We start from the raw sequence: 13,940 nt of genomic DNA, 5'->3' as shown, positions 1-13,940 counted from the left end.
GTAAACCTTGACCTTCTCCACCATGGATTCTGCACCAAATCTTCTCAGAAACCAAGCTCTGCCAGCTCTTGCGTCATCTTGCACCACTGAAGAGGAGGGAGTCATCAGACCAGGTTAGGAAGCCAGAGGACGCCAATGTTTGATTTTGGAACTGTGGCTGGGTAGTAGATGAATCGAGAGGGCCATTCTTGTGTGCTTCTTTCCTCCATGGATGCGTCACCTCCCAGAAACTTCTGCTGAAGGTGAGGATGATTTTAGGAACTTTCAATAGTGGACTGCCCTCAGGGCCTTTCCACTTCTTGATGGCGAGAAGGTGGATGGAAGTCAATGAACAGAGCTGCCTTTGGCTGTGGTGTCAACCCAAGACACGTCAAGCTAAAAGATCCTGCAGAGAGGGACTGTTTGCCTGTCTGATATGGATACAAAGTCACACCCCCTATGTGATTGGGCTTTGATACCTTTGGACCTAGAGTTGAGGAGGATGGGGACATTGAGACTGTTGAGAAAGCTGTGGTCAGTAGATCTGTCCCAACCAGTCACCTTCCAATCGTACCTTTCAAAACAAACCACATTAGTTTTATTGACTATGAGCTCAAAGTCAAAAAATTATTGCCTGATTGACTTATGTTATTTATGCGTGTCATTCAGCAGATCTGACCCCATGTCATTCATATTCATTACACCAGCTAAGGCTACAGAATTACCTTGCCTTTGCTCTGTCTAGCCCAAAAAGCTATTTAGTAAAGATTTAAAAGACAGCAAGGCTTAAAACCTTGAGAAAGTTAATCCATGCCTTTATACCATCACAAGCCTGGATTATTTGCAATTCCCTCTACTCTTGTGCCGTCCCCCAATCCTCACTTCAGACGTCTACAGCTTGGTCCAAACGCAGCTGCGCGCTTCTAACTGACACCATGGGAGGCATGAAGCATCATACCCCATTCAGGCCTCTTGCACTGGCTCCCAGTTCATTTTAGGATTCATTCAAAAGTTGTTATTATTTGTTTTTTAAGGCCCATAAATGGGCTGGCCCAAATAACATCACTGACTCTGTAACAGCCTAATTCTGTTTAAAAGTCCCTGAGATCCTCAAAATAAAAGGGACTTTTGCAATTGTAGTACGCGCTCACGGAGCTCAAACAGGAGGGGGATAGACTTTTGCAGTTCTGCTCCCCCTCTGTGGAACCAGCTCCCCCTGGATATTAATCGCCCCTCCATTCTGCCTCAAATCCAGGCAAAACCCATTTTACTCCCTGCCTTTCCTTGTTCACTCCCTGTACTCCTGCCTTCCTATTGTTTTCTGTGTTTGTGCCTAATATTGAAGGTTTTCTTTCATGTTTTATAGAATTATGACTATTGGTCCATGTGTTTTCGTATATTGTCTTTTCTAGTTATTCACTGTACAGCACTTTGGTACAGTTTATACTGTGTATTAAATGTGCTTAATAAATTTTACTTACTTTACTTAAAATTTGGCTATGAAACAAGTACAGTATATCTGAAATTTAATTAATGTTATTGCACTTCAAGTCTGCAATGGCCAAAATTTATGTACGCAACCACTTCAACAAGCTTAACCGTGAAGGAATTTTCCTTCTTCACATCAGACTGAAATGGTCATTCTACTCTAAAATTTTCCACAAATTTAAATGAGGTCACAGGTCATAGCCTGTGCCTCTTCCTTGTTATTTTCGCCTCCTCTCGACTAGACTAGATCAGCCAATAAGGTTGAACTATAGGCAGCCACATATTTAGAAATATATAGTCTTGGAAGACCAAGGATTAAGAAATCAATCTAACAGACAGACTGACTATTTTTATTTTTTGTCTATTTTAAGCGTTGTGTGTGACTCTGGGTGTCATTCAGCCTGACTTAGGATAGAGTCGTATGCTTAGTTTTTGTTTTAAACCAATACCCAATTGGATCTTCACACATATGTAGCTTGAATAAGAATTCTGTGATTGGTCAGATCTGATGAATCACATCTTTCTTTTCTTATGATTCTTGGCAAAACAACTACAGTCTGTTAAATCTTACGTTGTGCTGTCGCTAACGTCGCTCTGGAGGTAAAGCAACTCAGTCAGCGCCAGGTGCATGAGACTCTGTTCATTGAGTAAGTCTCCAATCATCCTCACCGCTTCTGGACTCAAACCACCCTCTGCTTTCAGATACTCCTGTGAAACAACAAACAGATGTTTTATAGATTTGGTGTTCAAGCTCATTCAACCTTAATTTTATGCGCACGTCACATAGTCTTGTGAGTCAGACTTGCTCATTTTGTAGAATTTCATGAAATCATATCATGATTTACCTTCAAAGAATAGTGGTCATATTTCTGTAGAGCAGCTTTGCAGCCATGTGCCTCCACTTCATCTTTCACCTGCAGAAAAGATCATTACATCCAGTGTTATTCACAGTGGTTTCTCTTCACACACCCAATCACACACCACCTAAACCTAACACTGTTTTATTTAACTAAAATAAATGAGTTTCATATATTATAAATCTAGATTACTTAAACTGTTTCAATTATTATATTATTATATTTCAAAGTGTATTTAGAATAAATAATTCAAATGCTGCTGAAATAACAGCTGATTGGCTGTTAAAAATAGGTGTCATGCCGTATGTTCTAAAACCAGCCACTGGGGATTCAAGATCAGCTTGAGTCACGCTTCTAAAACTGTTTTGTCTTGTCGTGAATCTTTGGTCTGAAGTGGGCTTTTAGGCCCCTAAAATTCTACAAGGAATGAAAAGTTACAGCAATTGTAAAAGACAAACAGCTGATACAATTGACTTTTCTTTTACATACCTTCTGTAAAGCTTGCTGTAGAAGCTGGTCGGGTGACTTTCCCCTCTCACTTTTCGGCAGTTTATACTTCAGGATGTCAGGGTTTGTTTTCACTGCATACGTCTTCTTTCGCAGCCCATGTACCAGGTAAAAGGTGTTTATGTCTTCCATGATGAATGGATTCAGTTTGACCCCCAGCTTATTAGCAAACCAGCGGACAATGCTGTGTAAAAATGAGATGATAAGCTTGTGATTCAAAGATCCCTGAAGTACTGAAAATGTGAGCCAAGAGTGAGTTTTGAGTAGCTGAAATGGTAAAACACAACTTTAATTTGAGGAAAAAACTAGCTAATTTAAGAAACATTTTCACTCACTAGTGATAACTTGGGATCCTCATGGCTCCCATCTCAGCATACCAGCCCTCCTCCTCATTCCTGTAGGTGTCCACCCGTCCTCCAACACGACCACTAGCCTCTAATATGGTTACCTTGTTAAAACAGATAAAGTACTTAGTCATTGGAGTCTTAGTCCTGATTTTTGATTTAGCATTATCACACACCAATAACATTAAGTAGTGAAAATAAAATGTAATTTGCTCTTTGCTATATATATTTGTTGCATTAACAGGCTTCCTCATTCAGGGTCAGCCTGTTGCATGTACCTTGTGTCCTGCGTCTTGCAGTAACTTGGCAGCCGTCAGTCCAGCCGCACCAGCTCCGACAATAACAACGTGATGAGATTTATTTATTTTCGGGAGGCCGCTCTCCAATGTGTTCAGCAGCTTACTGTAGTCTTTGTCCTCCAGACAATCAGCCAGGTGTTCCTTCATGCTGACAGCAGCAGTGTTGCTGACGTACAGTGTGAGCAGCAGCACACTGACAGCAACTGGAAACACACGGAGAGAAAAACACACAACTTACTCCAACAGCAAACTAACCTGTGAACCATATGGGTAATTCTCATTGGTAACTGTTTGGAAAAGGGCAGGGCACTTCTAAAAACCCTGCACGTGATTGGATGAACCATCTGTCTATCACCATTTATTACAGGAGAACTTCACCCAGTCAGATAAATGAACCATCTAAACATAGTCAAACAAAAAATGTTTGTATAAACTATGGAATTTGTTAAAAATTTTCTCGAAATATAAAGGAAACTTTAACTTTTTGTGGTTCAGGGTAAACTAGGAATAATGGGAAATAATTAACTGAAAGTGTACAGATTGAACACTTTTTCGGTTTTCTCTATAACAAGTACCAAATTATTTTTTCACTTTCACATCATACTTATCCATTTCATCATCTTTATTTATTTATTTTTTGGGTTTATTTTGCATTAAAAGCTTTTGCCACATGGTGATTTAAAATGAGCCAAAGTAATTGAGCGGCCTTTTAGTCTATCTGGGGCTTTGTGCATTGAAAATGATATGTAAAGGGGCAGCTGCCAATTTGATGTACAGCTCTGACTGGATCTCTCTATGCTATTATAAAACGTGAAATAGCAGTGTGGATGATTTGAAATCAGAGAGTCCAGAAACTTCAGAAAAAAGAATTCAGTTCCGAAAATTACCCGCAGACAAAAGCAATGGCTTTACTTTGGCAAATCCCACTTATAATTACTTCCCTCTCTGCATTGTATCATGTAATGATGGAAGTAAAACTGTACCCATGAAAACCTTGTGCTCAAAAGCAGAACTACTGTACAGGGCTAATTTCCTCAGTGACTCAAAACTGTAGACAAGAAAAAAGATCAAGGAACAGATGACAGATGTCTCCGGGCAGTCTGATATCTGATGGACTGAAGACTTTTAATGGTGGTTCTTGACTTATGAATGACTTTGGAATTATAAAGTATCTCATGTCTTTGTTGGTTTATCTAATAACAAAAAGCACACAGCTCAGAATACTCACAGAATTTCCACTTAATGGCACGTGAATCCATCTCTGTTTGGAAGCTTGTCTGCGGTGAGGATGAGGAGGAGAAACATATAGGAGACAAAATATGTTAATACTTGAACTGAAGTTTCATCTTTGACTGTTATAATATGCTACCTTATATTAGGGTTTTCATGAATTTAGCATATGATATGCATGGCAGAAAACATTTACAATAAGAAAAATGCAACAAGAAAAGCACAGAAAAAGATAGTAAAAATTAAAACAGTCAAATTTAAATTAATTTCATTATAGATCAAATTTCTACTATTGCAGTTTATATTTTAAGTCAATTTTCTTTTTACATTACTTATTAATTTGTCTTTTGTTATAGCTATTTAATATTCGGTCTGGGGCGACGTAATGTTTTGCAAATTAATTCCTAATATAAGAGTTGCAAGAAAACAATAACAGGTCATCTTTTCACATGCATATACAAATATACAAGATGAAATGACAGATTCTTACCTCTTGAGGAGCTGATCTGATGTTGTTGTTCAGTGACCTTTTGTGAAATCTTAGCTTTCTTATATACCGCACTTCGCCTCGATGCTTGAATTTTTTTCTCACTTGACTAGCCTGACCTCAAAGGCCACGACTTCCAGTATGTTTGGTTTTCAGTTTCATCATTTACCAACCCTTGCAATCAGGTGATCCGGAATAACCTCAGGTCTCATGATCAGAAAAAAAAACACAATTACTCAACCTGAACAAGGAGTCTGGGCGTTATCTGATGGGAACTCTGCCAAAAATGCAACCGCAATGAGGAAATTCAACTCAATTCAAGAATTTTACGAGTCATTCATCTTCATCAGGTCTGCCATTACTGCCATACTCAGTGTGTGTCACATGGAGATTGTATTTTAAACTAGTTTAGTTTGCAAGGAAGTAAAACAAAAAATCCTTAAAATATCAGCTCTACTACAGTGCATTTTGGCTGATTCATTTTTATCTGCATTTATCATCACTTGTGAGGACTATGGGTTCCTTTTGTGAATGCTTAACACCTGTTTTGTGGTGATATTATTTTTGTTATATGACATAGAAAATGAAAATCCCCCAAAAATGTGCTCATCCCATTTTGACCAAGAAAAATAAAAACATAACATTTTGGTATTTTAAAAACATAACTGAATACACTGACCAAGCAAAACCGATGTATAGCAATACTGGATTTATATGTGATTTTTGGATCAATTTATGGACACGATCTTCATAGGTATGGGGTGATCTTGACTACTGTCTTGGTTTTAAGCATTCACTAAAGGAACCCATAGTCCTCCTAAGTGTTAATCAAGAATGTGTCAACTTGCAGTTAAATATGTGTTGTATGAACACCAAAATGCACTGTGGTAGAGCTGAGAAGTAGTTTTCTTACTTCCTTACAAGCTAACCAAGCTAAATGGCACACACTGAAAATGTGACGGTGGGAATGGCAAACGTGGTTAGCAAACTAAATCTAGGATGAATGACTTGTTGCATTTCCTTATTGGATTATTTCTCAGGCAGGACTGAAAGTAAAAGTGTCCGGCTCTTATAGTTATTTGATTACTGCAATCAAATTATCTATACCAAATAAACATGCACATTTTTGCGGATAGACACGCTATTATTCCAGCTATGACTTATTTTGATATCTGTTACAGCTATTAAATTATATGAATATATTACTGAGTTTCCTTTGAATGTCCCGACAATGGGAGTCGCTCATATACTCATCAGAATCTGATGAAAGAATGGAAATGTGCAAAACATATTAATGCATATATTCAATAGCACCAACATATGGTTGGTTATTAAGTCCTACAAATTCTAAGCAAAGCCTACACAGACATTCTTTGTAAATAAAGTCACATTGCACAACTGTGTAGGTTTTCATACAATTATACTGACAATAGCTGCACCTTGGTGCCATTAATAAAAACACATTTATTGAATGCAGTATTCAGTTATCATTCATCAATCTTGGGTGGTATCTTCAGACAGGAACACTTTTATTGAAACTCTTTGAGAAGCTGCAGCAGTAGTGGTGGTTGTGGTGGCAGCAGATGCAGTATTCACAGGCATTTTCTTTAGGAAATGAAAAGAATCTAGTTCAGTTATAAAACCACCCTGCCACCACAGTGTCTCTCCTGCAGGACTACTGACAGTGCAAGTAATTGTGAGGCTGATATATTGGCGTTTAGTGTAGTACTGAACTATCTTCACATTAAACAGCCAACAGGGGAAAAAAATGGTATTCTAAATCTACATTGGAACAAAGATGAGTAGATTTTTTCTCAATCTTTTTGTAACATTTATTTTTCTTTGTATATACATGAGTCATTATAAAACAAACACTTATTGTACATACATGTTTTATTGATTGATTTATTGATTCTTATTTTATTAAAGTGGCATTTCAACATAAAATATTTCTGTGACATTAGCTGGACATATTTCAACCTTGCCACTCTTTTTTATTAATACCATAATACATGGTTGCTCAATTCCTTAGACCCTACAGCTCATCTCTCACTGGACATTTAGCTAACTCTGAATTCAAGAGCACCTCTTCGTTAATGTTTGTAGCAGCCCTGATTGCAGATTTCATAGATGTCTCAATCCAAGCGTGAGGAAAGGCTGTGTGTTCACCAGCAAAGTGTATCCTGCCTTCACTTCTGAAGAGCTCCTTAGCATACTCTAAATGTTGATAGGGTGTGAAGAGAGCGAAGGCACCCAAGCTGTAAGGATCTGCGCTCCACCTCTTTACCAGCACCCCTGTGCAGTAAGACCTAACATCCCTCTGATGGATCTTTGCCAAATCTCTCAGAGCCAGCTCTTTTAGTTCTTCATCGCTCGCACCATTGAAGAGGAGGGAGTCGTCAGACCAGGTGTAGGAAGCCAGGAGGACGCCAATGGTTTGATTTTTGGGGAAACTGTGGCTGGGGTAGTAGATGAATCGAGAGGGCCTGTCTGTGATGCTCTTTCCTCCATGGATGCCGTCACTCTCCCAGAACTTCTCACTGAAGGTAAGGAGGATTTTAGTGGAGCTGTCATAGTGGACTGTTCTCAGGGCCTCCATCTTTCTGATGGAGAGAGGTGGATCAAAGTCTATGAAAAGGGCTGCTTTGGCTGTGGTTGTTACTAGGACGACATCCGCGAGAAGGTCGATAAAATCAGACTGTTGCCCTGTCTGGTACGATACAATTACACCTTTATCTGACTGGCTGATGTGCTTGACCTTGGAATTGAGGAGAATAGGAACATCAAGGACAGTAAGAAAAGCTTTCGGGAGAAGGTCTGACCCACCGGTCACTTCATAATACCTAAAATACAAAAAGACAAAGACATCCATTCATTGCGTGTATTTTAGTAGAGACTGGTGTACATTTGCAGTATGTGCATATGCTATTGATTTGTGTCTGGAAGCCAACTCCTATCATACCAACAAGTTAAATTTATCTTCATCAACCACAGTATTACCTTCTGGTAAACCCTCTGAACACGATCTTCTTAGCAACTTGCTAGTGACTTTGGAGCTTTTAGCATTTGAAGAGTTGGTTATTTCTGCTAATCAGTGAGTGAAACCAAAGCAGAACTAAGGCTCAGTATTAGACATACATCCCCATTAGGTGGCCAGAAACAAAACTCTCTTTTTTCTGGCTAGGGGATTTATCATTTTTAACTAGTGTGCAATAAAATACGATTCCCATTTGAAATGTTTGACAATATCGAATGTAGGGACTCACTTCACAGTGTCATTGATGTCAGTCTGGTCATAGATCATCTCAGTGAGGGCTGTGTACATAAGGCTCTGTTCATTAAGCAGGTCTCCAATCATTCTTATTGCTTCTGAACTCAGGCCTCCTTCTTCTTTCAGATACTCCTGTTAAACAAATAAAATACCATGCTGTCATGGTGACTCAGAAAGAATCATACTACAGACTTATTGTCGTGGTGGAAAGTTTTGACATTGTTTGTCATATTTTAATTCATAGAAAATAGAAAAATAAGGCCAATATAATGACATTTAAGTAACCTTAAGTCTTTTCTTATCTTACAGTTTTTTAGTTTCTCTATTCTAACTCACTGATTATGTTCACTTTTAGAGGCCACATTATGTGACTCACCATAGTGAAACATTAAAATCAAATTAAAATGTTTTACCTTCACAGAATAATGGTCATATTTTCTCAGCGCAGCCTTGAAACCATGAGCTTCTACTTCATCGTTGAACTAAAAAAAGAAAAAGAAACTGTCACTTCCATGGATGAAGTTAATTGAATCACCCATTGATCTAATGCTGTTATCACAAGTATTCACAAAATGATATGTATGCTGAACCAGGAATGTGTAACTCAAATGTATGGCAATTTGCATAACAACCATACATATATCCTTCCAAATGTTCTGAATTTTAAACGTATCCTGCCTAACTGGTAGGAAGAGTTTAAAACTAAGGGCCCAGTCACACGAGCATTTACAACAAAATCAAGATCTTTGCTATTTGTGAATTTGCTTAGAGAGAAATATATCCACATTTAGCTTTCCTTTATGGCTTAAAACACAGAATTGGGCAGTTGACCGTGTTTGGTACCATGTAAGAATGTATGAACTTAACTGTGTTAACTCCATCTCTCATTTATGTACGTACCTTCTGCAAAGCTTGCTGTAGCAGCTTGTCAGCTGTTTTTCCTTTCTCACTTCTCCGCACTTTGTACTTCAGCACGTCAGGGTTTGTTTGCACTGTGTACGTCCTCTTCCGTACCCCATTAACCAGGTAAAAGGTGTTCGGGTCATTCATGTGGAATGTATTCAGCTTGACCCCTAGCTTTTTAGCAAACCAGTGGACGATACTGTTGACAGGAAGTGATGGTGGCAGAGTTAGCTTGTAACTGCAAAGTCTCTCTACTGTACTCTTGTAAGCAAGACACGTAATTCAAACTGTTATGCTTGTCTGAGAGGGGGGAGTGTTGCATGTATTTAATATATATGTAAATGCTAAATTTTAAAATGCACATAAACTTACCGGTGAAAACTTGGGATCCTCATGGCTCCCAGCTCAGCATACCAGCCCTCTTTTTCATTCCTGTAGGTCTCCACCCGTCCTCCAATACGATCACTAGCCTCTAATATGGTTACCTTGTTACCAAAACACATAAATAAATACAATACATTCCGCTATTGCTTCTATTCTAACCATTCTTGCTGGTACTAGTGCTGCTACTTATAGTCATGTATCCTAAACAAAGCCAGAATACAAACCAGGAAAAGTAAGAAACTGCACCAGGGTTCAGGACTATCATGGAACCTAAAGGCCACAGGTTCACCATGAGGCAAGTAGTTTTTAGGGTCCCATGTAGCTCGTTTATTTTTACCTGATGTTGCAGCTCTTCATTGTCTACCATTTCTTTAATTGTTTAGTTGATATTACAGTGACAGCGTAGATACTACAAACTAAATTTGAATGTTGTTAAATAATTGCAAATCAGATCACAAACTATAACGTGGTTACAGGGGATGGGGGGAGCTGAACTTGGTTCCTGCACTTCCCAGCAGGTTCATGCTTGCCCTCATAATCAGAAAATGTTCTTTTCTCATGCAGTGTTGTTTTTAATATAACATGTGTAGACCCTAAGCCTGTTGCCTTGTGTACCTTGTGTCCTGCGTCTTGCAGTAACTTGGCAGCCGTCAGTCCAGCCATGCCAGCTCCGACAATAACAACATGATGAGAGGTATTTATGTGTGGGTGGCCGGTCTTCACAGTCTGCAGCAGCTCATCGTAGTCTTTGTCCTCCAGACAACTGAGCGGCAGATGTTCCTTCATAGTGATAGCTGGGGCATAGCTGGGGTAAAGTGTGAGCAGCAGCACACTGACAGCAACTGGAAACATAATGGAGAGAAAAGCACACTGCAGCAGGGAACTTTTATCTAAATTATTTGAATCTTAATATTTGGTTCAGCATACTTGTTCTTTTTCCTGAAGCACAGTTGACAAAGTGGAGAAGTCTAACTGAATTTTATAGATCCAAATTCTAGTTGCGCATTTAGACATGCTTTGCTGTACTTGACCTTGCTTGCATCACTTTTACAGATACTTTACTAATGCTGCCATAAATACTTTACAGTCAGTAGGGTTACTCTTCCGAATTTCCCACATTATTTCAAATATTTTCCCGTAAAGGCCGGCAAAAATTCACCTCTCCTCACTTCATCAGACAGTGATGAAAGCCAAACTATACGAGTATAAACCTAAAAAAGCAGAACTAAAACTTAATTCAGTGGCTCTAAATTGCTGACTGGGAATAAATCATGGAACTTATAAGGGGAAATGTGCACTTTCGGCACACACTCAGACAGCATTCAGCTTCATTCATACAAACACACAAACTCAAAGTGGGAGTCAATGGCTGACTCAAGGCGGTTTTAGGGAAATGATAAAAGAAAAGATCACCAGCTGTGCGGTGGAGACCAATGAACAGAAAGTCAGGATTCATTTATCCTACAGGGCCCTTTTTCATGTTTTATCTACCATAGAGGCATTAGGGACTTTCAAACATTGGGCAACACCCCCTTGAATCATAATGACTAATAAAATTAGTGTCCCGCTCTTGGCTTGTGCAGCCCCCTTTGTGAATCAATAATTGAAAATTACCATAAAAGAGTTAACCTGATCACAAAATAAAGGATTACAAATAGAGTTCATGCTTAAAATCTTCAAAATGATTAATCAAATATTAATCTTGCTAGAGAATACTCACATAATTGAAATCTTGCCTCACGCAGATCCATCTCAGTTATTAAGATTCTTCTTTCCCTCTTTGGTGACTTGAAGGGACAAAGAGGAAGAGAAAATACAGCAGACAATATGTTTCAATCCTGGAAAGTACTTACTTTGTCAGACAAGACAGTCGCACGTCACTCATATTACCTAGATGTAAAGCAATTTGCTAATAACATTATTTTAACACATACAGAACACATTCAACAATAAAAAACCTGATATTAGGAACTGTAGGGAAAATTACAAACATCCTGTAAATTCCTTAAATACATATTTGATATTGTCCAAATATTTTACTGTTTCAAATCTACAGCATTAAAAAAACATTTTTAAAATATAACCTTTTTTGCTAAAACATTCATAGTGAAATTTTATTGAAAGTCTTATATCAATAAATAATACTATAATATCAGTAAATATCTAATTATATAAAATAAAATGGCAGCTTCTTACCCTTTGAGGAGCCTCGGTGTCTGCTGTTAGAGTAACCTGAAGTGGAATCGTGACCTCTTATACACTTTCATTTAGTCGTCTGGCTTGACTAGAAAAGGCATGACTTCCTGTCCTTTTTATTTTTTATCATGGGTTGATCATGAGTATTTATTATTCACCAACACAATCAGGTGATCTAGAACAACCAGTCAGATCTTATGAGCAAAAAAGGCCTTTTACAACAAGCATATAATACTCATAAACAACATATCACACATAAAAGCAAGTTATCGGAGCAAAGCCTCACCAGTTGGATCCAGTATTGATCCAGTGCTTGATCTAATAGATATTTTACAAAAGACCTTAAGAAACAAGTGTTTTCCAATCCTATGTTACTATCTTAGTCTAATCAATAATAATGAGAAGATTTGACAATTTTGTTTATTTCAATAATGTAAATATTAGACATTCTGATCCACACTCAATTTTCTTGTTTGGCAACTGCTAATAAAACTCAAGAAGAAGAAGATCCACCTTGCTAACAAGAGTGGTACGGAGCAGAGGAAGATGGAGACGGATGAGTATGAAAGAAGAAGCAGCAGAAAGAAATCAGGGAGGAAATGTGAAAAAAGAAACAAAATACAAGTTGCCGTGATGATAGTCAGCTGCTAACCATGACGACAAAGGTCACCTGACTTTGTCCTTTCTTGCATGTCCAAATACACTAGGATATTCAGGGGGAAAACACTCCAGGGAAAGTGTCATTTTGTAAAAGCAGACTATCGGAGCATTGGACATCGTTTTTTTCTGAATTTGTTGGACTACTGGGTTTCGAAACAATGGGCTAATAATGGCGTTTTTCAGGACAATGTGTAGTCTCCCAGTGGGCAAGTGTCATTATTATAGGTATAGTATGTAGGCCCATCTGCCATACCAAAATGGGGACAAAACAAAGAAATAATATTGAAATCATTAATCATAAACATAGTACATTATCGTTTAAAGAGAAGTTTGAAGAAAAAAAAAGAGAATAGAGAATGAGACAAACACCTCGGGAACCCTGCGGGTCGACCGAGCCTCTTGCTCAGCAAGTTTCATGAAGACATGCCAATGAATTTCACTGTGTCACTTTCTGGTTTAGCGGTTTAAAAATGAAAGTAAAAACGTTTTTCTTTGTCATTTGTATACAGTTTATTTCGATTGCCCAACTTTTAAACCCTTCAGCCTGGTCAAGATGACAAGATAATTACAAAATAATGATGCTGAGCACAGAACAAAGAATACATTTGGAGGTGTGGAACATGACCTTTATAACCTGTAAAAGCAGTTACCTTGAGAGTGTTTGAGACAGAACTCTATCATGTTCACAGCATTATTATGCTACTGACCACAAACAGTGTATCTGATTCAGATAAAAGTGATGCAACAGCATGAAGTTAGCAGCTGACCACAGTGAGTGTATTAAAAGCTGCTGGTGGTCTGTTTTTGTGAACTGCATTCTCACTTTATGTTGATGATAACTCTGACACGTGAACAGACTGAGTAGGTGGAACAAGTTGGTTTAACCGTTAGACTATAATTAGAAGATTGTACTAAAAGACACAGATGTTTAACTGAAGGTTGCGTGACATTATTCCCACGCACTTATAACCATGTTTGTACAGCTCAGTTTCACTGTGATTATAAATGAATATACACATTTACACACATGTAATGTACAAAGAAACTCATCTAAAGGACATTTTTTCTTTCACATTATGTGTATAAAAATGACAATATGTGTAATACAAGTGTGGGTCTGGAAAGAGAGTCCGCTTTCCCCCTCATATAGCTTGTTCAGTTACAATGACAATACTTAATGTAAGTGGGTTACTTCCTTGTCTTCACTCGTATCTTGCTGTTGCTAATTTAGATACAGTGAGTGAAACTGTGAGCACGTCTCTCAAAACTCCTCCTGCGAGCTGTCACTCAGCAACCTGTAAGACAGACAAAGTATTTCAAGGTGGTGAAAAAAAA

At 38.2% G+C, this 13,940-nt stretch overlaps 1 protein-coding gene and 1 pseudogene across 1 annotated transcript; both read right to left on the bottom strand.

Annotated features, from left to right (window-relative positions):
- Positions 1-73: 73 nt before the first annotated feature.
- LOC118337953 lies at positions 74-5,293 on the bottom strand (annotated as a pseudogene).
- A 1,794-nt stretch (positions 5,294-7,087) lies between these two features.
- On the bottom strand, positions 7,088-11,610 carry LOC118338204 (L-amino-acid oxidase-like). The gene is made up of 7 exons (XM_035675465.1): positions 11,470-11,610; positions 10,365-10,591; positions 9,738-9,850; positions 9,363-9,564; positions 8,876-8,944; positions 8,458-8,594; positions 7,088-8,034 (listed from the first exon to the last, which is right to left on the bottom strand). Exons 1-7 carry the CDS (start codon positions 11,498-11,500, stop codon positions 7,227-7,229), a joined length of 1,587 nt encoding a protein of 528 aa, XP_035531358.1. The 5' UTR covers positions 11,501-11,610; the 3' UTR covers positions 7,088-7,226.
- Positions 11,611-13,940: the final 2,330 nt, after the last annotated feature.

This window comes from Morone saxatilis, unplaced genomic scaffold (genome assembly GCF_004916995.1).
Source record: "Morone saxatilis isolate NCDOM2014 unplaced genomic scaffold, NCSU_SB_2.0 Contig4, whole genome shotgun sequence".
NCBI lineage: Eukaryota > Metazoa > Chordata > Actinopteri > Moronidae > Morone > Morone saxatilis.
The sequence above is the reverse complement of the archived record's forward strand: the minus strand, read 5'-3'. Positions and strand labels throughout refer to the sequence as shown.

What these genes read in the sequence shown, in the direction of transcription:
- LOC118338204 (XM_035675465.1), bottom strand. Translation starts at nt 11,500, where the DNA reads ATGGATCTGCGTGAGGCAAGATTTCAATTAT. An exon ending in AGGATCCCAAGTTTTCACCG is followed by an intron (nt 9,565 to 9,737) that starts GTAAGTTTATGT and finishes TCCTGTCAACAG; the next exon opens with TATCGTCCACTGGTTTGCTA. An exon ending in ATGACCATTATTCTGTGAAG is followed by an intron (nt 8,595 to 8,875) that starts GTAAAACATTTT and finishes TTTGTTTAACAG; the next exon opens with GAGTATCTGAAAGAAGAAGG.